Genomic DNA, 25,132 nt, shown 5'->3' with positions numbered 1-25,132 from the left:
CTTTTCTGTATTCTCCATATACTGTACTATTTTATTGAAGGTATTTTTGGAATTTTTTTTAATTAATTCATTAAATGATAAAATAAAAATAAAATCACAAAATATGTCCCAAATTCGAAAATTAAATGATAAAATAAAAATTAAAACATTAAATTAAATTATTGTTCTGGCCAAATTGAAAAATAAAATAAAATTGATGATTTGACACTTCATTTTCCATCTGGCAAGACTGACAATATTAAAATAAAAAGGCAAGCTTGAAAAGGAATCTGTAAATACATTTTTAAAAGGCTTTTTATTCATGCCCAAGCAATAATAGGGACAAAATTAAAATGTAAAGTTCATTTTTACAAAGCCTGTTAAAAAAATTAATTTAATTTTTCAATTTGGCCGGAATGATGCTTCATCACATTAAAAATGTAAATGAAATAATTTAATATAATGTTTTAATTTTTTAGCATTTCATTTTCAAATTTGAGACATTTTGCGATTTACATTTTTTATTTTATAATTTAATTAATAATTTTTTAAAAAGTCCAAAAATACCTTCCATACTTTTTAAACATAACACAGATTTTAAAAAGACAATCTGTAAGTTATGTATACCATGTATACATTTTAAACCTACAACAAGGCATACTGCTTTACTTTCCGATATAATATATATTTAGCTGAGGAATGATTTTTAAAAAAGTACTTTAAAAAACTTGAGTAGACAAAAAATTAAACAAAAAAAAAGGTGAAAATAAAACATAAATATATTGTTAATAATAGTAGTAGTAGTCTACAAAAGCATTTAAGCATAATCAACTGTTAGAAATGTCTAATTTCATGATGTTAGTTGCCAAAGATGACTGAAGTTGACTGGCACTGAGAAAAGATCAACCGTTTCCCTCAAGATGTCACGTAGAGAATGGTGGCTGACAGAATCTGAATTCACGTTATCTACAGCGGCCATTCCCAAACTGTGGTCCGCGGACCACTAGTGGTCCGTGAGGGTACTGCAGGTGGTCCGTGAAAAGGCAAAATAAGAATATGTATATTTTAATATACAAACTCGTTCATATTTTGGGCGAACGTGTACTGCTGCCTAATAAACGTTACTGTGAACTCATTCATTCTGGTGCCTGTGAACGGCACGCTCTCTGTTTAACGTGGTTCAATAGGGTGCCAGATTTGTATATTCTTCCAGGCCGATAAAACACTGTAAAACCCGAATAAAACACACTGTAAACAGGCGTTAATGTGTAGCGGAAAAAACACCCAATCTGGCAACACCGCCACCACTCGGTGTTCACCAGTCACGCTGCATACGTCATCAAAACAACACAGACGCTGTTGAAATTCCTGCCGCGCAACTCAAATAGTTTAACATTAAATAACATCATATTTATCCTAAATCATTAACGATTAACATAGGCTGCTAACGCATATTCCGGATCTTGAAATAGACTTTGACTAAGCTCACGCTATTTAACGTGCACGTGTGGTGTGCAATACCTGCGAGTTGTCATACACGCAATGCCTCGCAGCGCTCACCCGGGGTGCGACCCCCACCCGACTAGCCTTCTTAAAGGCGCTCTAAGCGAATAATGTGCGACGTCACTTCCTGTTGATGTTTGAACTGTTTTCAAACAGACAGAGCGTAGCTAACTCCTCCCCCTCCCCCTCCCTTCCGTGCTTTCATGAACGCGCCCAACCCCCACCCCCAAATCCTTCTTGCCGTTTATTGGCTGGAATACTTTGTTTTGTTTTGTGCTGGCTAGGTTTGGCCATTTGTTGATATTGCCGTTTGTGAAGCCTGGGCTATCTACAGAGATCGCGGTTTTTTACAGTTTGATCAGCGGACAGGCAGCAAGCAGATAGTGAGGAGATGTTTCCGGTATGTAACAAAAAATGTTTTATGGTCTAAAACGCTTCAATTCGCTTAGAGCACCTTTAAGGTATGTGTAAGCAAATACTAAAATTAAAAGACAGTCAATGCTAATGTAAACCCTGGTTGGATAAGGATTTAAAGTTGGACATAAAGATGGAATCTGACGCATTTAGCTTCAGTGTTAAAACTGATCAAATAATTGCTGTCTGTGGTGGTTCTATATGGGCTATAATGGCAATCATTTAAAAAAAATAATATGGGAAAAAAATAACTATAAATTAGTTCATTTTTGGAACTGTGACCTAGTTTAACATTTTCAAATATGAACTATGAACTGAACTAGTTCATTTTAAAATTTGTGAACTGTGAACTAAACTAGTTCATGTAGAAAGTGAACTTTCCCAACACTAAGAATATGTATATAAATAATTATGATATAAGGTTAAGAAACCTGTTGTACTGATGTAATGACCAGTTATAGTTTTAGTCCTAGTAAGACTATTTAGATGTGCAGATTAATTCAGGACTTTGTGTGGACATATTTTATTATTATAAAATATTATTAGTAATATAAGGTGGTCCGCGAAAATTCTTGATTACAAATAGTGGTCCACACACACAAAAAGTTTGAAAACCCCTGATCTACAGTACAAGGAATGACTGTGTAAAAGGTTGATGTGTTAAACTTATTCTTGACCAATCACTACTACATGACATCTTACACGAAACATTTCTATTTTATAGTGATGGCAAATTATGTGTGCTTTATAGATCCACAATTCATCATGTTAAACCCTGGGAGTATGAGAGATTTTAAACCACTGGTTGATTCTTAAAGTGTTGATATATAAAGTTGAATTAATGGTTATAGGGTAAGGATCAGTTTAAGAAAGGAGGTATAAGCACATTATAAGTCTGAAGCCCTACTTATGTGGTGAGGTGCTCATTGTGTGAATTTCCCAGCAATTATTGTTTGCAGGACACTCATACTTAAAACAAAATGCTAAGATCATACATTACCATAAAATAATTACACTTTCTGTTCCTGAAGAATGCAGACAACATAAAGACATTGAAGTGCTGCCTTTTACATATAAAAAAGTTGGAACTGGAAATGTAACAACTGGAGAAAGATACAAGTAGATCTTTAAAATAACTTGCCTTGACAGGACTCAACTGCACCACAACCATAAAAAATAAAACAATTAAATGACCGTACTTGACTTGTGTGTGTGCTGGTATTCTGGTGACCACCAGCTAAACCAGCATCAAACCAGCATAGACAGCATTATTCCCATGCTGGTCCATGCTGGTTTGATGTTGTTTTTTAGCAGGCGTGGCTTCGGATGACAAAATGAGACAGAAAATATACTCTTTTTGTGGTATTCTGAACAGAGCTTAAGGCTAAATGTCAATTAGCATTGCATTATAAATATACCATAATTCAGCATGTTAACAGGCTTTATTACCACCATGAAGAAAAAACAGATAAATGAATGTTCTTCTCTCTCCTGCACACTAGGGGGCACGCTGCAGCTCTTTAATCCACCGATAAACCCACCAAAGAAAGAAAGAAAAAAGCGTTCACCGGTTGTGGCTAGAAGGGATACAGCTGTGGCCAAAATCTCGCGCGGGAGCGCTGTTTATATGCTAATCATACCGAATCATAACCACAAACTTAACCCTAAACCCAAAATCTCGCGAGAATTATCCGTAGCTGTATTTCCTCTAGCCAGAACCGAGCTCGCGTGTGATATGTTTCTGTATCCTCATTGTTTTTCCTGAGTGTTTTATTGAGTGTACACAGAGTCTTGTCGCTGAGTATTTTAGTGTATATCGATGATGAGAAATGAGATGGATGTGATGTGCTGTAAATCAGTAGGAACTGATCTGTCCATGCTGGATATTGATGATTTCATCACAGAAATCTCTCAGTTGAAGAAAGAGGTGGCGTTACTGGAGGCAAAGTTGAGGTCAAGAGGAGATGAAGAAGTGAAGAGAGAGGTTTGTACAGCTTAAACATCCTTTACCTGAAACACTCTGTCTGTTTGACAACATTAAATCATTTATAATTTTACTCTCTTGTTTGTTGTGTTGTCAGGATGTGGTTTGTTGTGAATCTTCAGTGTATGTGACTGACGGGATCTCCACAGAATGTCAGGATCAAAGCTTACCACAGTTACTGCTGGACAAACTCTCTGAAGAGAAATCCAGACACACACAGGACTCAAAGTTCAGTCTCACTTTACTCTGTTATACTGAGTCAAAGCCCACAGAGGCTCAGGACACTGCAGTGTGTGACAGTATTCAGGGTTTAAAGGATGAGGAATCTACTGATCAAACCTCCACAGAGTCTCTGGATTCTGCCTGTAACGCTGGAGAACAGCAGCAGATCCTGCAGACCTCACTGAAGATGTGTTCAGTCAAACTGGTGGACTGCAGGAACCTGAAGATGGAGATAAAAACAGAACCTGTTGAAGAGGAAGAGGACTTTTTTCTGCCAGGTATGTCTCCACAATTATTGTTGTATTTTTATTTAGTTTTTTACAATTTTTGTAAAAAATATCCATATGGAAGCATATTTCCGCCATATAAGCAAAAACCATGCTCTGGTAAATCATATTTATGAGATATAAAGTCAAAATGATGACATATTAAATCTTAATGATGAGATAAAAAGTCTTAAAATCAAAAAAAAGTTGAATATATGAGTTAAAAAAGTAATAATTGTTATATTAAAAGTAGGGTTGCACGATTAATTCCATGTGATTGTTTTGCGAATCTCGTCAGTAAAGCCGGTTCCTTGATTAGTAATAAATCGCCATCAGCTGCTTTCAGATGGAGTGGCATTTACTACACAGAGCCATAGGCTGTTTCTCAATATGCGTTCTTCAGCGATCTTGTGTCCTCGGTCTACGTCATCATTAACAGTCGAAGTTCAATTCCACTTCTCAAGAACTCAAGTACAGAGGACGCGTGAAAATACCCGGATGAGTTCTTGATATCGATGATGCATCGAGTGCGGACTTGCGCGTTGAAATCTGAGGAGGTCACGTGACCATCAGGAAGATCGCACACATCTCAATTCTCACAAGTGTGTTCTGTGTTCTCGGGACCCTCTGAGTTCGTTCTTCCAAGGTCGCCTGGCAAGACCAGTCTCCACAAGAACGCAAGTCCGTTCTTTGCATTCTTAGAATTGAGAAACAGCCATAGTTTACTGAAAAGCGGGAAAATATTGCATTCATCATGGCATGCATTTCATCCACGATTATGAATGCAATGTGTCAAGTAGCCCTAATTAAAAGCTCAAATTAAGAGATATAATTGAAAATTGGTAAAATTCTAGCCTGGGTGCCTGCGGAACTTAGCCTCGCCCACAGCATTTTAGGTTTCACGGTCTGGTATCGCTCCATTGTGGCGCAACTATGCTCGACCCAAAACTGGTCAAACCAATCAAATTGTCAGCCAGGCTTTATACGATGATGGACAGATGATCAACAGTAACGTAATCAACCACGTCACCAAAGAGCACTTGTGTTGAATCAGTTACCAACAAAGACGGCTGCGGCTGGAGAATTGAGATGTGAAGATTCTGCCATCGAGTCTGTTCTAGAAGATATCGACAGCACATTGATTTTAAAAGAGGAACAGAAACGCAATCAAGGCATTTATTGATCGGAAAGATGGTTTTGCCGTCCCTACTAGGGCTGCACAATAAATCGCATGTGTTTGTCATGCGCATCTCGTCAGTAATGTCGGTTCCTTGATTAGTATTAAATCGCCATCAGCTGCTTTCAGATGGCCCGACATTAACTGCACCTAGCCGTAGGTCCCTGACAAGCTGGGCCATATCCCATACATATCGCAGGCGATACGTCTGCGATAATTAATGCGAAATTGCCCCGATTGTCAGTGAACTACGGCTCTGTGTAGTTAAAGCTGCTCCATCTGAAAACAGCTGATGGCGATTTAATACTAATCAAGGAACCGGCATTACTGACGAGATGCGCGTGACAAACACATGCGATTTATCGTGCAGCCCTAGTCCCTACTATGTGATTGCAACTCGGCGTGCACGACAACGTGGATATAACTTGCTGTCATTGTCAGCTCATTTTCAGAAGCCCATGGATGAAGTTCATTTAACCTCTTATAAAATGGCTGAAACTCCATGTTTTTTGTCTAAATGACATACCCAAATTAAAAGTGGTACAGCTCCCATATACTTTGACACTCAGGTATGCAGTTTCCAGTAAGTAAACTATTGTTTACATTTTTTATATCGTAATTCAGTCAGAAACGAGATTGTGAGGCAAACAAATAGTTTTGGTTTCAGCTTGGATATTTAATTTCCTTGGGGATTTATGAAACAATTTCACTGAAGTGGATAAAGGGAAGAATTTGAAGGTAAGGAAACAAACTGAAGGTAACTAACAACAACTAGATTACAGTTTTATGACTGCTATAAATCATCTTATGCTTTGTGTGTGGGCTTTATGAAATCCTGAGAGTCTAAGCTTTCAATCAATGTGCTGCATAACCATATATTTTCAAGATTCTTTAAAGTTACAATGAAGTTTATGCAGCCTCACTTCCAATGGGGGGTGTGCCATGTACGGCAGTGTTCCCTATCAGGCTAATTTACAAATGGTAAGAGATAGTCTGACTGTATGACTTAGTAAATAATTCACAATGTGGTGATATGAATGAAATGTTGTAAACATAGTAGGTGTTGATGTACATTCGCTAACTCCGACTTAGTGCAATCATAATGTTAGTCTCATTGTAGCGAAATAACTAGCAGTTCAGGCTGCAAAAGGACAGACGCCATTTCAACATATGTCACACACTCGGTTGCTCTAATTGGTTGTAGGTCTATCCAATTGAGTGCAGAGGTATTTTTGTCCTGGTTTGGTTGAAACGCCCCGTTATCACAGCCCAATGGAGCGGTATCAGACTCAAATTCTGTCTAGAATTTTGAGTATGACAACGTCAGGCTAGTAAAATACTATACTGTAGGAAAAGCAAGTCATATCACCCAAGTAAATCATAAATGCTTAAATGACAAGAATTAATTGATTATATAAGGATTTAATTACACATATTCATATAAAAGAAAGAGTGACTGGATGCGCCAAAGCTGTAATCACTGGTGTAATAGGAAATGTATAATATATTTATTCTAACAAAATATTAACAATATTTTTTTATGTTTAGCAGCATACATCTTTTTATTTTATATTATTTGACGTGTTATGACTTGGCTGTAATAACAGGGCTGACAGCTGTCTTCTGTCTCGGTGTGAATATAGAAAAAGATACAGAATCAATTCATCCTTCTTTATGCATAAGAGTGAAAAGAGAATTTAATTGTATCTTTCTTTCAGATGAGAAGAGTGATTCATGTTCTGATGGAGAAAGGTCCTCAACATCAAAAGAGCGACTGACAGCACAAACTCAAGAGAAGAAACTTTATTCTGAAAAGCACACAGAGAAGAAGCAGCAGCAGCAGGTTCACTGTGAGCATTGTGGGAAGAATTTTGTCTACTTATCTCAGCTTAAAGGCCACATGAGGACACACAATGATGAAAAGCCTTTCTGTTGCACTGAATGTGGCAATTACTTCAGAACCAAATATAATCTTGATGTTAATAAGAAAATTCACACCGGAGAAAAAGCGTACAAGTGCAGCGAATCTGAAAAAACGAGGGATTCACGTTCATCACAACCACACCCGAATATTCACTCTAAAGAGAAACTGTATCAATGTTCACAATGTGATAAACATTTCCATCTGAAATATCTTCTGATACGCCATGAGAGAGTTCACACTGGAGAGAAACCTCATCACTGTAGTGTTTGTGGGAAGAGCTTTAATCAACGTTTCAACTTAGTGTCACACCAGAGAATTCATACTGGTGAAAAAAATTACAGATGTCCCCATTGTGGGAAGACATTTGCTCAACAAGCTGGCCTGAGAACCCATCAGAGAGTTCACACTGGAGAAAAACCTTATAAATGCTCTTGGTGTGATAAGACATTTACTCAGTCAAGTAACTTAAAAGCCCATGAGAGAGTTCATACAGGAGAGAAACCTCATCACTGTAGTGTTTGTGGGAAGAGTTTTTATCAACGTTTTAACTTGGTGTCACACCAAAGAACTCATACAGGTGAAAAACCTTACAAATGTCCTCATTGTGAGAAGACGTTTGCTCAACAAGATGGCCTGAGAACCCATCAGAGAGTTCATACAGGAGAAAAACCTTACGTCTGCTCACACTGTGGAAAAAACTTTTCTGATCGATCTCATTTCAGAGTTCATCTGAGAGTTCACACAGGAGAAAAACCTTACGTCTGCTCACACTGTGGAAAAAACTTTTCTGATCAATCTCATTTCAGAGTTCATCAGAGAGTTCACACTGGAGAGAAACCTTATCACTGTAATGTTTGTGGGAAGAGTTTCAGTCGAAATGATACTTTAGTGAAACACCAGAGAATTCATACAGGTGATAAACCTTACAAATGCTCTCAGTGTGATATGACGTTTGCTCGACAAGATGGCCTGAGAACCCATCAGAGATTTCATACGGTAGAACAACCTTATCACTGTAATGTTTGTGGGAAGAGTTTCAGTCGAAATGATACTTTAGTGAAACATCAGAGAATTCATACAGGTGATAAACCTTACAAGTGCTCTCAGTGTGATAAGACGTTTTCTCGACAAGATAACCTGAGAACTCATCAGAGAGTTCATACAGTAGTAAAACCTTATAACTGTAGTGTTTGTGGGAAGAGTTTTGATGATGGGACGCAAGTAGATCAGTGGTGGGACGAGCATCACAGCAACTGGAACTGGGTCTGTCAGTCTCAATGTCCTCTGGGAACAGAGGACAAGATAGGAAATAAAATCCTATTGGCGTAGAGGCCGTTCACTATAATGTTAAAGTCTTACAAAAAAAATTGAATGTGTGTGTGCCCGGTTCCGGACAAGCTAACTACTTTATAACTGTATTACAAGAAGAGGATGGGGCCTAGATGTGATCCCTGTGGTACACCATATTTAACCTGAGAGTTTTTATTTATGTAATTGAAGTGATAGTGGTCAGTTAAATGAGACCTAAACTAGGCTAACACATAACCCCTAATGCCGACGCAATTTTATAGTCTATCAAGTAGGGTTGTATGATCTGTTGTGGTGAAGGTTGTGCTAAGTTCTAGTAATATAAGTATCAAGATTGCACCATAATCGGAAGCTAATAGTAGGTCACATGTTTTTATACATACAACATTCTCAAAGAATGTGCAAAGTTCTCTAGCCACTACTATGTTCTTCTCAAGTCACGCTGGCAAACTTGATAAATCAGCTTGGTCATCTGCATTTTCTAGATCAGATTCGGGCTTGTATTGATAAGGCAGTAAAGATGATATTATCTCCTTTCACCAGCGTTGCCAGGTCCGCAGTCTTTTGGCAGAGTTCTAAATTGGGCTCATAGGCACTTCAGGTGTTTCTTGTGCCTGTGAAGGCGTGACACAGAGCTTCCGAGTTTGGGACTGAGAAAACTCAGGATGGTTGTTACCTGATAAGCAAGAATAAAAACAATGGCAGAAATTCTAAACGTGAAGATTTTTAAGAAAAGTTTTGAGAGAAAGAAAAGAATTGATAGCACCCCTCGAAACTGAAATGAAAAATTCAACTTACAGATTTCCTCTTTCAGAGGTAAGGTAGCGGACACATCTCTGGTTGTGTACGGCTGTGATGACGCTGCACTGCTCACAGGAACTTCAGGTGTTTCTTGTGCCTGTGATGGAGCGACACATTGCATCAGTCAGTATTTAGTGTGACCTCCCTTGGCACGAAACACATCTTGAGCTTTTTTGAGGAGACTGAAGTCCTGAAGTCATTCGATAAGAATTAAAAATTAGTATTTAATTTTATTTATGTTTAAGAGATCCTGCAGCTGCCTGCTATTGCTCAAGTGGAAGGAGAGTTTACCCTTAATACTTGACACTTCAGCTTATACTTTTATACTGTTTTTAATACTACATACACATGTCCTGTATTTTCTGGTTGTATTCTAATAAAGAAACTGGGATCTTACATTCAACTATTATTTTTTTGAAAATAAAGTGTATAATATAGCCATTTTTCTGTTGTGTCTCATTCTTCACTCATGCAGTTATTCACAGACACCAGAAAAAAACGAGAGAGAGAGAGAGAGAGAGAGAGAGACATTAACACCTCTTATCATTACTCCTCTAATTATTATTTTGTCTTTATTATAATTACGGATACATTTCTATTCACAGTATTTTAATTCATTTTCTTGAGTCAAATGTCTTACTTTACTTTCATGTCAAATGCCCTTCTTACAAAAGTAAGGTTTTGTGTGAAACAGAGTTTTGTCCCTGTGTAATTTAGGAATTCAAAATGATGGCTTTAACCCTTTAACTGCCACATCAAGAAAAAGGGATTTAGAATTTTTTTTTTTGCATTTCTTATCTCCTTATGTCACTAGTTAACACACTCAATGTATTTTTTTCAACACATCCCATCTTTTTTTAATATATCAGCCTCTACCAAATGGTTGATATGTCACTTAACTGAATTCAGAAAATATGAACTATAATACTATTTTTTTTAAACATAATCAAAATAAAATAGTTTTGTATATTAAATCTTATTAATTAATATTTTAAATATTAAAATATTTTTAGGTTTTTTTCTGCATTAAAAACCTAAAATAAAAGAAGGCAAGAGATAGTAATACAATGGCATTTTAGGCTTTTATGATTAATAAAACACACTGTCATGTGTAGTAGTGCAACGGTATTTTTTTCTTTCTTTTTTAGATAAATTAACATTTCTTTTAAAACCAGCAATGGTGTGTAGAGTAAGAAAACATTAGAAACAATACTTCAAACAATATAAAACATAAGAATTAATTATTAATAAATTAATCAGTAATTATGATTTAATTATATGAATTTATTATATTTATTTAAAAAAATATCCAGAAGTGGCAAAAAATACATACTTAAGAAATGTTCTTAATATATTCAATAAGAAACAATAGCTGCGTCATATTCATAGTTGTGAATGATCCGAAATGTATATTTCTCAGTAAATAGTACATTCTGACTGCAGAAATGGATGATCTGAAAACATTAGCTTAGCTTTTCTACATTTAATTGACAAATCAACCGTTTGGTTGAGCACGTTTTTGAAAAATTATTAAAAACATAAAGTTTTTTTATGGCACAAAGTAACAATTTTGTAAAGTTAGGGCGCCTCTACAGTGTAATATGTCAAAAAATATGCTTTCCTTGCAAAACAGAAGAACAGTTCACATGGCAGGAGTGATTTCTTTATCTCTGATATCCATCTAAGAAGATTTGTTGTGACAAGTGCTGCTGATTGACAATGACATCTATTGGATTTTTTTGGCATAACATAGCTCAACCAAATAGTAGAGATGGCTCATTCAGCTCGAGTTCGTAGACAAAAACACAAAAAACACAAATGCCTTCAAAAAATATAGACAGAGAACGAAAAGGGAGGCTGCTAAAGGCAGTTCAACATTGCAAACATGGATTCAAAGCTCAAGCAAGCCAGCAGGTAAACCATATTGAATATTTAGCAGATTGTCAAACTTTAAATCTTGTTATTATATTTCCCATTATAATCTCTTGCCTAATTTGATTCTAGTAATATAACATCATATTTAAAATACTTGATTAAAACCATAATAATAGTACCACCCCCCCTTAGTGCCCTTTTTGGTTTGGGCCACTGCCCCATCTTGTCACGAACGGTTAACAAGAGTTAGGACGCAAGTGCAGAGTTCATAAAAATATAACATTTATTTACAAAATATGAATCAAAACACAAGGAGCAAAACGGACAGATAAATAAAACAGGAACACTCAATACAAGGAACAGACATGGAATAGCGACAATGATCCGGCAGTAAACATTACACAAACAAGGGCTTTTAATAGACAGACTAAATGACATACAGGTGTGATGAGTTAAGTAATCAGTCAATGAATGTCCAGGTGACAACAATCGGAACAAATGCAAAACATGTCACGGATTATCGTGACACATCTAGCATTTTCTAAATGACTGTTCTCATTACAAATATATTCCAAAGAAAAGTGAATGGTTTATAAATAATTTTAGCATTAAGGTATGTAAGGGATCTCAGGTTTCGGAAGGGGAACAAAACTGCAATCGTTCCCGGGTTTCTGACACAATATGTCTGAGAGCGTTGCTAGAGTACGAATATATTGTATTGCAATATGGAGCGTTTAAGTGTTACCACTAAATCAAAACTAAACAACAAATTTGTAAATGAAAAGGTTTAATAACAGTTCTGACTTAAAGTTACAATTGAAATGGAAAGAAAGAAAGCTTAGAAGAAAGAGATTCACACTTGAGAACTGGAACCCCAGAGCTCAGGTAAAGAAGAAAAGGGAAATGGAAATGGCCAATGCAAAATGCAAAAGCCCAGAGCTCATAAAACCTTGACCTATACACTCTATCCCTTGACCATGTGACTAAACCTAACTTGATACATTCAAATTGAGCAATCAGAAGATCACCTTTAACCCCCACTGTATTGAACAAACAGCTGTGACAATAGTCTTTGATCACTATCAGCACAGGGGGTTGTGACAAGTTGTGACCAAGTAATAAATTCCTATATTTTTAATCTTACAGGTATAATTTTATTTTGCAAAGTTCCATGCAAAGGATGTAAAATTAAGGCTTTTCCACCTAAGGCCAGTGGGTTTTGTACAGATGTAAATTTGTGTGTGTAAAAGTATGAGTGTGACTTATGAAATGTAGTTTTCACAGAGCTGTGTGTTCCACTAGTTTTCTTGCAAATTAATTTGTTTGTTTAGTTCATTTTAACACAATTATCAGCACACTTGGGTTTTAAAAAATCAGCCTTAAATGAGTTTGACACCCCTGTGCTAAGCTATGCTAAACATGGTACCGCCAGACCCAGGATCAGCTGAATGAATTCCAAAACTGTAAAAATCAAATGTTTATCTCTAGGCGAGCTGGAAATGAGCATGAGTGTCCCTTTAAATGTCTGATGAGGTTTGTGGTGTTAAAAAATAATCGCTCAAGTTTTGCGTCATCTAATTGGCTTTTCTAGATCTGCCTCTTTAGTTTGCTAATCAAACTTCCCAAAGCAATTATCGGCAATTATGATATGCGACCAATCAATCGGAGCACTAATATTTTGTCTTTGATCACTAGTTATATTTCAATTTATTTTAATGAAAATTAACTAAATTATTTAAAAAAATGTTTAGCTGCATTTTGAAAATTTAATTTATTTGACGTGTAATGACGCAGCTGGGGAAGATCGTATGATGCAAAGCTCACAGATACTGAGCAGTTTGAACAACTAAAAAAATGATACCAGCATGTACATGGAGCGCATCAAGAAGACCCTGTTGCCAGGTAAACTCAAGGTATGGTGCTTTCAGTTTGGCATACTACCAAGACTCTTGTGGCCATTAACTGTGTAAGAGATCCCCATCTCAAAGGTTGAAAAATTAGAAAGGATGGTAAGTACACAGTTGAAGCAGTGGCTTGGAATTCCACGGTGCTTAAGTTCTGTAGGACTTTATGCACATGGCAAGTTGGAATTACCAATCACAGGGCTTGTGGAAGAGTTCAAATGCACTAAAGCAAGGCTTGTAATGACCCTAACTGAATCCGAGGATGCAGTCATTCGATCAGCAGCTCCCAGTGTGGTAGCGGGAAGGAAGTGGACTCCTTCAGATGCTGTTCAGAGTGCAAAGTCTGCACTTCACCTCAGAGACGTGGTTGGACAAGTACAGCATGGGAGAGCAGGGTTTGGATTCATCCCAAAAACTCCTCTGTGGCATAAGGCAACGTCAACACAAAAAAGACACCTAGTGGTACAAGAAGTTAGGAGACAGGAAGAGGAAGAGCGACATGCCAAAGCTGTCTCAATGGCCAAGCAGGGGAGATGGACCAACTGGGAGGGTCTGTAGAAGAAAAAGCTCAGTTGGCTTGACATCTGGCAGATGGAGGGAGCATGGCTGAGTTTTATAATTAGAGCCACATATGATCTGCTACCCTCCCCACAAAATCTGAAAGAGTGGTATGGAGAAGATCCTGCCTGTTCCCTGTGTCATGTACCTGCATCCCTAAGGCACATACTATCAGGGTGTACTACAAGTCTTACCCAAGGGAGCTATACTTGGTGGCATAACCAAGTACTCAGAGAACTGGCATCAATACTGGAAGAAAAGCAAACCACCATAAACAATCTCCCACAAACAGAGGCAGGACAGGTTAACTTTATAAAGTTCGTATCAGCTGGCCAACATCAAGAGCCTAGTATAACTCCAAAGAAGGCAAGTATCCTGCAGTCAGCGTGGGATTGGAAATTGGAAGTGGACCTTAACAAGAAGCTTGTGTTTCCCCCAGAAATAGTGGCTACAACACTCCGTCCAGACATGGTCCTTTGGTCTCCAACAAAAAAGCTGGCATATGTTGTAGGATTAACAGTACCATGGGAAGATGGAGTTGAAGAGACTTATGAGAGAAAAAAGAACAAATATTACGACCTGGCAGCTGAAGCATTTCAGAATGGATGGAAGACTAAAATCTTTCCAGTTGAGGTTGGATGCAGGGGATTTGTTGCCACATCTACCACCAGCTTACTAAAAAAGTAGGGGTCAAGGGTCGCTCTCTCCAACAGGCCATCAGGTCCATGTCAAGCGGTGCTGAAAAAAGTAGTAATGGGCTTGGGATCAAGCGTAAAGACCCCAACTGGGCAGTAAGGTAGAGACAGATGGTATGCTATCAGGCATAGGCCCGACTCAGGTAGAAGGACACCCCTGCCATGAAGAGTCCATCAGGGATATGGAGGGTATGGCATGGAGGGGGGTGTACCTGGGACGCTGCGTACACTCAGGGCTGGACTGGGACAAAAAATTAGCTCTGGCATTTTGGCCCAGACCGGCCCACTACATAGGATCACAAATCTTTGTGCAACCTTGACTACCAACTCCATATAATGATTAAGTAGGAAAGTATAAGAGCTGACACGTGACATTACAAAAATGTAAGCGCTGTAAAAGGCTTTGCAGGTTTTAAAAATAATAGTGTTAGCCAGGTAGTGCACAATGTTTAAACTAACCATTCTGAACACCTTATGATAACACTGGCACCTGATAAATGTTACAATGAAGTCGCAGTCTTCTCTGAGCCACGAGTCCCATTAAAGTGTGTGCAGAATGTTTTGATCACTTTTTTCTGAACACCTTTTACCGATTCCAAAACACAATAATTTTAATACCCAACATTAATTTTGTATATCTTTTCCTTTCATCCTATTTTATGCCCTTGCTGCCCAAATCAGGATTTCTTGTATAATGGTCAAACCTCAATTTTGCAATTTCCATGCATGGCATCTTTCTTATGGACATTAAATAATGAATTTCCAGTGTATGTAATAAACATTTTTTAGCTCATTTTTAAATGTAAAAGAAAATGTGCCAAATAATTCTGCACACTTGAATATAAGGTGTTTTTTCTCCAGCCAGACATCATTAACAATAATGTATTACTTATAAATGCTTTATTTACAAAATGAATGGTAGTTATTAAGATTAATTTGGTTTGGAATAAGTAAATATGTTTGATAAAAACTGTGATCAAAAGTTTAATGTAGCTACCTAATAATTTTGCCCACACTGTATTTTATTGCAGTGTAATCACTGTCAATTTGCAAACAGCCAGTGGTCTAGCACTTGTGTTTTTGACTGCGTTTTATCAAGAGGATATCTAACAACAGTGTTTAGATGCAGTTCTGCTTACCACACGTCCACTCGGTTCTCAGTCGTCTCTTATTTTGACAGACGCACACTAACTCTGGATGCTTCATAAAATGCCCTAAAAGTTGTGATTGGGCTAGCCAAATGTCAAATAAAAAAGAAACAATGGGCTGCTGATTAGGTGTCTCCTGGGCCGGTCTGTCCGGAAAAAAAAAACATCTTACGCTAACTTTTTTTTAAATGCAGTACATTGCCACCGCGCCTTTTTGCGCCATTAATGAATTACATTAAAACAAAGAAAGAAAGCAACGGGCTGCGTTGCGCGATGTACGAGTGTTATGGGCTGGTCAGACAAAAATAGTGTCAGATGTATGATACGTCTGTATGATACTCGCTCTCTGTTTCTTGCGTCAGATCATCGCTCTGTCCATCTGACACAAGAAACAGAGAGGTGTAGCTTGTTAAGAGATGATTGGACCAGCCCAGTGTCAGTATGGAAAATGAACCAATGGGCCGCTGTCCCTGCTTTATGGGCCGGTCGTTGGCCAATAAAAAAATATCATATTATATTCACCGGCCCCCAAGGACGTCGGCCCACCGGGCATTTGCCCGGGATGCCAGATTACCAGTCCAGCACTGGGTACACTGTTGAGCCTTCTGGAGACGTTGTGGGCTTTAATCAACGAAACGTCGATGAAGCAGGGTGCCCACCTGATGACCCCAGTGACATACCTTATCCTTCTCTTTACCACTCAACACCGACTGCTACTGTCAAGAGTTTCCAACTTAAGGGATTGAAACATCTAGTTCTATTAGCTTTACTACTTTGACACTGTAAGTCACCAGATACTCCTGTCACGGCTTACAGCAATTGGGATTTCTGGCACAGCCTATGACTGGTTTTCCTCTTACTTATCAGGGAGGCAGCAATTTGTTGTATACCAAAAGCATAAGTCATCCACCAAATCTATCAGTTCTGGTGTACCTCAAGGCTCTGTTTTGGGCCCTCTTCTCTTCACAATTTATATGCTACCAATTGGACAAATTATCAAACGTTATGGGTTTAACTTTCACTGCCCTGCTTGATGACTTTCAGATTTATTTTAGCATATCTCCCACCTCAGTGTTTCCACCACCTACATTAACAATCTGTATCAAGGAACTCAAGCATTGGCTTGAGGGTAATTTCCTTAAATTGAACTTGGATAAAACTGAGGTTATATTGATTGGCTCTAAATTTGTGGTTTTTAGATTCAACGAATACATTTGGATGGGGACTTGATAATGCCCTCTATGACTGTTTGCAATCTTGGTGTTCTCATTGATTCAAGTCTTTCATTTAATGACCATTTTAGTAAAGTGTTTTTTACGGCAGCTTTTTTTACCTAGGTAATATACAGTGCTGGCCGGTGACTTCTTTTTTCGAGGGCACACAATGCGAAGTTTGTCACAACACGTATGTAGCCCGTCATGTGTGTGGTTTGTCATTTCAAAATTAGTTTTCGGCGCGTTGAGTAAACCTATGTGCATCACGTGTTTTGTCAAAATAACTGTCTGCTGCAGACGCGTCTAAAGGGTTTATGATAAAAAAGACGCTTGCGTTTGCCAGATACTCACATAATCTCATGCGTAATCAGAGTTTACTGTTAAGGGAGTGTCTTGCATGTATTTTGTGAACGTGAGCGTCTCTTTTATCATTTTGGCGCGTGTGAAACAGGCACTTATTTTGACAAAACACGTGATGCACATGGTTCACATGACGCAACAAATACATATTCAAGAGCAACACACATGACACTCCGAACACATATTTTGAATTTGTGCTCCTTGGAAGTGCAGTCACCAGCCACCATTGGTAATATATCTCACATTCGATCCTCACATAGTCAGGAGGATGCTGAAACAATAATACATGCCTTTGTCACATCTCAACTAGATTATTGTAACTCACTTCTTTATGACCTTTCTGCTAAAAATACCAAAAGATTACAATACGTTCAAAATTCTGCTGCTCGCCTGATCCCACGGAAAGAGTGAGCACATTACTCTAAACCAGAGGTCTCCAACCTTTTTGAGCAAGGGTTACCGCAATGGATCAAACTTTTTGATATAGTCTACTCAAAACTTTTTTTGGCTGCTTGTTGATTTTATTTAAATGTACTTGTTGATATGTTTTAGTATTGTTTAAAATGTTAACATACCTAAACCAAGCCAAGCTCATCTAAAAAAAATATGTAATAAATAAATATTCCAATTGAGACTATTAATAGAATGTGCTTTGGTGGGCACCACTTTTATGTTTGTTTATGATTATCTTTCCCTATCTCTGTAAAGTGACCTTGGGTGTTGAAAGCTCTTACATATATCGTCCCCTTGGAATTATAAGGTTCTATCTGACATTTTCGTCAAAATTGAGTTATTCACATATTCTTATTCTGTGACAACTTATTTACATTATGTGTCGTTGTTATTTTAAGTTGTGTACATTTTGGGAATTTTTATTGAAAAAACAAAAAGTTTCTATCTACAATCCAATCAGGATCAACTTTATATGTGGAAACTTAACTTGTATACTCTTACTACACAAAGCTACTGGGTTTTGTGCACAGAGGTAATGTAAGGTAGGGGAGGAAATGATGTTGAAAATATTAGAACGCGTTGTACATGATCATCTACATGCCACTAAGATGATAAGAGTGATAGTTATGTGCCACAGAACAGAAATTCTATAATAGCCTTTGCCATGACACATTTCCTTACAAGGCATCCTCAAATTAAAAAGATAACAATGAAATACTCTACTCCAGGCCACTCCGCAGTACAGGAGATAGACAATATGCACAGCCATATTGAAAAGGTGCTATATAAATAAAAATGATTATTATTATTATTATTATCTCTGATATAATTAAGTTGTTATATAGTCATATCATTTGGCTAGAAGGAGCTAGTCCGAACCTTTGGTTCATTAGCATTAGCTGCTATGTTGTGTTTAATTAATTGAATGTTTTATCAAATAAAAAGTGAATCATTACAATTCTCTTTAATAATTCAATTGTTAAAACACAAAAAATACATTGCTTGTAAAGTGTTTGATTATAGCCATGTACAGTACACATGCAAGTGAGCTTCCGGATTAACACCACCTCCAACTGCAAGGAAAAGCCCTGGAACAGTAGTGTGTCTTCTAAATTCAATTTGAATCCAATTTGCTCTTTCAGAGCATTTTAAGATCCGTTTGTGCATAAACCTGCATGTATGTTTAGGATGCTGTTTTGCATACTCAAAATAGTTCAACCTAACTTTTTCCAAGCCTTACTTGTCCTTCATGTCCTTATTGGAAAAAAACGTAATTCTTGTACCAGCTGTGCAAATGGCAAACACATGCTGATGTTCCCAAAGAAAAAAAGTGAGACAGTTATATATGATTTGTGCTTTTTTTGTGTACGTGTATGTTTGCAGATCAAACTGCATGTGCTTAATACATCAAACCGGTTTATCATTTTGACCCACCCATCAAGGTTAAAGTATTATATAAATAAAACGCCACTACCACCTGTAATTCTAGCCTTTGTAGTCTACCATGAATGCCTTTTTGCAGCTTGTGGTCCTGAGTGCCTGTCTGCCCGCCTGTGAGTATCCTGAAAATATATATTACCATAAAACTTCTGTAAACAGCCCAATTATATTCATTTGTTATCTTTTATTATTGCAGACATTTCACAGAAATAGTTTTTATAAAATTTGAATAAGTTATTAACAAAAAATTATTAGTTAAAGATGTTTGTCAATGGTCATGATAACTATATGGAAGACTAAATACTTTTTGTTTTTCACATTTGTTAGATAAATAACAGATATACACTGAAAAAAATTATTCATTGAATTTAATCAATTTTTTAAGGTAAGTGGTTGCAATCAATTTATTTAAGCTACATTTGAACAACAGTTTTATATTTTATTTTACTTTACTAATATTTTTTGTTTAAATGTAGCTTAAATAAATTGGTTGCAACCACTTACCTTAAAAAATTTATTAAATTCAATAAATAATTTTTTAAGTGTAGGAGTGCTTAGAACAACACTTAAAACTTCTGGAAAGAGTTGTTGTGAAAGTAAAAAGTGGAATATTTATGGATGGTTTTCCAGACAGGGATTAGCTTAAACCAGGACTAGGCCTTAGTTTAATTAGGAAATATGACTTGTTTAAACAAACATGCCTTACTAAAACCATTTCTTGTGTGCGTTTTTAGGCAAAACAAAGTGCACTGATGTATTTTAAAATATGTCAGTGCAAGTTGTTTTCAGTTTGGACAGCTCTTACATATATCGTCCCCTTGGAATTATAAGGTTCTATCTGACATTTTTGTCAGTTATTCACATATTCTTATTTACGTTATGTGATGTTTTTTTAAGTTAAGCTACTGTGTTTTGTGCACAGAGGTTATGTCAGGCAGGGGAGGAAATGATGTTGAAAATATTTGAATGCGTTGTACATGATCATTCACATGCCACTGAGATGATAAGAGTGATAGTTATGTGCCACAGAACAGAAATTCCATAATAGCCTTTGCCATGACACATTTCCTTACAAGGCATTTTCAAATCAAAAAGATAACAATGAAATACAGGCCACTCTGCAGTGCAGGAGGTAGACAATATACACAGCCATATTGTTAAGGCAATGGGAGTGTCTGAATTCTTTTCACCATTCGTTTTACTGCAGGTGAACAGGAACAACCCATATGAAATCATACAAATGAAGAGTACAGATTTGTATGACTTTCAAGCTGTTTCAGTACAAACAGGTTCCATTTTCTGAAGTGTCACAGATTGTGTTTAATTAGTGTCCATATACTCTTCATTACACAAAATCACATGCAGAGCCAAGAGTTTAAGTAGACATAAGACGATCAAGCAAACACACGAGAAGCCTGGCACCTACGTCCATCTTACCCAAACCAAGGGTACTCTCCAAACTGACCATTATCTCAGAGGCAAAGATGAGTGACATTAAGTCCATGTTTAAATTCATGCCACTAACAGATAGAGAGTATTATAAGTCTGTGTTTTAAAAAATGAGTCACATAGAGTATTATAGTTATGTGATTTAAAAAATTAGTCACAGAGTCAGAGAGTATTATAGTTCTGTGTTTTAAAAAAATTAGTCTGACATTTTTTGTGATATTATAGTCAGAGAATCATTTTCAATTTTATTATTAAACTTTATGAATTAATGCTGACAATTAACAATTGCTGAAGCATGTCTGTTTTCTTGCAGTTTTTAAAGTCTTAAAATGTCTTTATTTTTACAATATTATGTCTTAAAGGTCAAATAGTCAGCAATTTAATTGATGGGGTCTTAATTACAACAATAACTGTTAGCATGTTATTTCAGCCATACTGTACTGATGTCTAGAGAGAAAGCCATTTTACCTGACCCACTTTAGATGGAAAGTCCTGCTCAGATGTATTACAGTAGCTGCTTTCTGTCTAAACAAAAGAAAGATTAGAGTAACAATTTCTGCAATAATGTCTTTAATTACCCACCAAATTGGTACAAAAAAAATAACATCTGCACTGGACAAAATATTTGACCTACCTTGCTTAATTTGAAATGTCCTAAATACATGGAAGTGCTAAAAATAAGAAATAAATGTCATTACATGTGTTAGAAAGTAAAATGTAATCCTTTCTGAGACACTGTTACAACATAAATTTTATATTTAATGTTCAAATAATGTTTTGGCAGATAGAACATTATAATTCTAAGCAAAAAGTGTTTTTTTATTATCTATCTGCATTTGACCCATTCCAAAAACACCCATTTACAAATTTGAGAGGATTTTGAAATTATATATTTAGAATATATTTAGGGTCCCTCCCTGTTATTTTCATGTTTGAAAGAAACTTGCTCCCCATATAAGTTTTTATGTAATGCAAAAATTTCTGCAGATAGAACCTTATAATTCCAAGGGGACGATATTTTAGTCTAGGACTAATCTAATCCCTGTCTGGAAAATCGCCCCAGTTTTATTTATCCTGTGTCTTAACTTTGTTATAATATTTCCATATATCCATCTGAAACAATTTAAAGTAATTACTGACTAATACCTACCTTATCTCATTGTTTTGAACTACTTTGTGTGCACACAATGAAAATAAAGACTCATTTCAATATGTTCATCAGTGTAAATTATAAGTGTGAAAATTTGAATTGAATTAAATTGGAAAAAATGTTGTGTTAGTATATAATGATTAGGAATCATTTGGCTACATGGAAATTTTTTAGTACAATGCAATGTTCTATCAAGTAACCTAAAGGTATTAAAAAAACTGTACTACTAAATAGCACTAAAAGCTCATAATCTCAGGGAACCATTTTTAGAGCTATATAGCACCTGTAAAGCACCTATGAAGAACCATCCGGGGGTGATATAGCACCACTATAGCACCAGATATGGTACTATAGCACAATATGGTTCTACACAGGTACTTCATAGGTGTTATATCACTTAAAATGGTTTCCCTATGATAACAAGCCAGTGAACCACTTTTAGTGCGATTTAGTTTTTAGAATGTAATATGTAGTTCACAGGAATACGTTGGCTTGCACAAAAAATAGTTCAGTTCATATCATGTAATTAATGGGCATTTAAGACAACACTACTGTATAAATTCTAATATAAACAGATAAAATATTTACTTTATAAATTCTTATGGTTTCATTTGAACCATCAGCTGTTTAAATCATTTTTTTATGTGATGTGTTTTGAGCCTAAATCCAGTATAGATTTACTGGTTCCCAGTATTTACTCCAGAAATAAAAGCAATGTTTCAAACGTACACAGACAACAACAAAGCTTTTAAGAGATTTCAAAAGTGGAAAAAAATAATGGCTGCATGAAAAATATTGACTATTGTGTGCGTATATGACAAGTTTAATCACAAGCTAACGAAAGCCTATCTGGTCTATATTGTAAACGTAATATTTTATTCTACATTTACATTTATGCATTTGGCAGACGCTTTTATCCAAAGCGACTCAGTGCATTACAAAGTATCATTTTTTCAGTATGTGTGTTCCCAAGGTTTGAACCCACTGAGCTATACAGGAACATCCTGTTAATATTATGAGATTGAGTCGATTGCTAATTAATATAATGCACAGCTGAAGTCTTATTGTTCTTCAACAGTGTTGGCGAGCAAACAAAATCGTGCACTTTGGCAGTTCAGGAGAATGATCGTCTGTACCATCCCTAACAGCTGGCCTTTACTGGACTATGCAGACTATGGATGCTACTGCGGCAAGGGAGGCTCAGGCACACCGGTGGATGAATTGGACAGGTTAGGTTTAAAGGTCTGGTTACACGGGAATGAGAAGATACATTGGCATTTTAGCCAGTCACTCCGAAAGCCATGCATCACTTCTTTCTGGACAGACTGGGACGTTCAGAAAACTAATGATAAGTTTTTAAAAAATACCACTTTTAAAAAGCTGCACCAAATCTGCATGTTGCACAATTTAGTTTTACCTCAAGACATTTTGAAACAGGTATTTTATTAGCAGTGGGCCTACTTTACAACAATAACATGTGACCCTGTCTGTAAAATCTATGCTAAAGTCTCATAATCTACCACCCATAGATTTAAAATCATTAACTCTTTCACCGCCAACGTTTTTTTTTTTTTTAAGTTGCCAGCCAGCACCAGCGTTTTTCATGATTTTCACCAAAGTTTAATGCCTTCCAGAAAATGTTCTTCTTTAAATATATAAACATACAATATACCAAATGAAAGAACAGACCCTCTGCTTTAAAAAAAAAAACCTGTTTCATCCTACCTTCAGTGGTTCTTTTGTATTCAGCTTTTGAATATAGGTAGGTTTCTGCAAAAACACCACATTTTGAGCAAAAAGCAGAGATAATTCAATTTTTGTGACGGACTTTTCATAGAGATCCCATTCAGAGCAATCTTTAAAACAGACACGGACATGCAGCCGCTTGCCATAGGGCAATACTTCCGGGTTTAAAAAGTTGCCACCTGGTGGATAATAGCGGTATTGCGGAAATACGGAAAATCTCGTCATTGGCAGGGAAGTGTTTTCTCTTGATTGACGAGATATCTCGTCAATGGCGGCGAAAGAGTTAAGGATGTAAAAAAATCATAAAGTGTGTCCCAGGCATAACTGGTCAAATGTATTCTGTATATTTGAAGGTGCTGTGAGGTGCATGATGGATGCTATACTGATTCGTGGCAACAAGATGACTGCTTTGGTGTTTTAGACAACCCATACACTGAAGTCTATTCCTATTCGTGCGATAAAGCAGCTAAGAAAGTCACATGCAATGGTAAGGCACTATACCCACAGCAGATAGATTGTCCAAGTAGCGAATTCACAAGCTTTATTAATTATTCAGGAGGTCCATCAGGAATAAGGTACAAAATACAGGGGAACTTTAAAGCTCCCCCCCCAAAAAAAAAGTAATTAAAAGGAGATGCTTTTTACCTTTGTAACTTTGACATTGTCAAAATTTTTCTAAATACATGTTTACATGATGTGTTATTTTGTGTGATACACATAAATCAAAATAATAAAAACCATGGGCAACAGGATTGCAAAATAAAGGCCTGAATAAATATGTTTCTTAAGTAGGCTTAAAGTAAGTACTATAAGTACTATATATCATGAAAATCAGACTTTTTTCATGTTTAAGTGCTATAATTGGTTCCCAAGGGCTTCTATCAACCTAGAAAATGTAAAAAAAATCAACCCAGTAACTTAGTTTTGGTAAATCATTCTCTGCAAATCCTTGTGATGTCAGAAGGGGATAATACCACCCCTTAATCTGCACTATCCAACCACGGTACTGCCATTTAGTGCAGAGATCAGCTCATTTGCATTTTAAGGACATACCTATTGTTGCTCACACCTACAAAGTGGCAATTTTAACATGCATAATAAATTAAATATAAGGTATTTTGAGCTAGAACTTTACATACATACTCTGGGGACACCAAAAATGTATTTGACATTTTAAAAAGCCTTGTGTAATGTCTCCTTTAAACAAAAAGTAATGAGACATCAAAGTGTTTTTTAATATATTAATGAAAGTACCATGAAACCTGAAACTCATCTGAATTGTAAAATTTCCCATTAAGAGAAATGACTAAGCTGGACTATTGTTTTTGTTTTTCTGCAGCTGAAGCGAATCGCCCCTGTGAGATGTTTATCTGCGAATGTGACAGAAAAGCAGCTGAATGTTTTGCAAAAGCCGGTTACAACCCAGAGCATGAGCATTATCCCAGTGAAAAGTGCAAATGATCTGGTAAACAATATTGAGAGATGACAGCTGTTTAGACCCTGTCAATATAATGTATCATTAAAGGCAGATAATAAAACACATCTCTCATTCTCTCTATCTC

General features: G+C 36.5%; 2 protein-coding genes across 2 annotated transcripts; both read left to right on the top strand.

The window, feature by feature from the left end:
* The first annotated feature begins 1,967 nt into the window (after positions 1-1,967).
* LOC135741474 (uncharacterized) lies at positions 1,968-10,019 on the top strand. Its single transcript, XM_073816249.1, has 3 exons — positions 1,968-3,880; positions 3,978-4,380; positions 7,264-10,019. Exons 1-3 carry the CDS (start codon positions 3,716-3,718, stop codon positions 8,796-8,798), a joined length of 2,103 nt encoding a protein of 700 aa, XP_073672350.1. The 5' UTR covers positions 1,968-3,715; the 3' UTR covers positions 8,799-10,019.
* Positions 10,020-19,178: 9,159 nt separating this feature from the next.
* Positions 19,179-25,128, top strand: pla2g1b (phospholipase A2, group IB (pancreas)). The gene is made up of 4 exons (XM_065260072.2): positions 19,179-19,338; positions 22,903-23,053; positions 23,924-24,057; positions 24,910-25,128. Exons 1-4 carry the CDS (start codon positions 19,290-19,292, stop codon positions 25,029-25,031), a joined length of 456 nt encoding a protein of 151 aa, XP_065116144.1. The 5' UTR covers positions 19,179-19,289; the 3' UTR covers positions 25,032-25,128.
* Positions 25,129-25,132: the final 4 nt, after the last annotated feature.

The sequence above is a fragment of the Paramisgurnus dabryanus genome, chromosome 11, assembly GCF_030506205.2.
Source record: "Paramisgurnus dabryanus chromosome 11, PD_genome_1.1, whole genome shotgun sequence".
NCBI classification, from domain to species: domain Eukaryota; kingdom Metazoa; phylum Chordata; class Actinopteri; order Cypriniformes; family Cobitidae; genus Paramisgurnus; species Paramisgurnus dabryanus.
This window is presented reverse-complemented; position numbering and strand designations above follow the sequence as displayed.

Coding starts and splice junctions, on each gene's coding strand:
- LOC135741474 (XM_073816249.1), top strand. CDS start 3,716: ATGATGAGAAATGAGATGGATGTGATGTGCTGTAAATCAGTAGGAACT. Junction 3,881..3,977: donor ATGAAGAAGTGAAGAGAGAG/GTTTGTACAGCT, acceptor TTGTGTTGTCAG/GATGTGGTTTGTTGTGAATC. Junction 4,381..7,263: donor AGAGGACTTTTTTCTGCCAG/GTATGTCTCCAC, acceptor TCTTTCTTTCAG/ATGAGAAGAGTGATTCATGT.
- pla2g1b (XM_065260072.2), top strand. CDS start 19,290: ATGAATGCCTTTTTGCAGCTTGTGGTCCTGAGTGCCTGTCTGCCCGCC. Junction 19,339..22,902: donor GAGTGCCTGTCTGCCCGCCT/GTGAGTATCCTG, acceptor GTTCTTCAACAG/TGTTGGCGAGCAAACAAAAT. Junction 23,054..23,923: donor CCGGTGGATGAATTGGACAG/GTTAGGTTTAAA, acceptor GTATATTTGAAG/GTGCTGTGAGGTGCATGATG.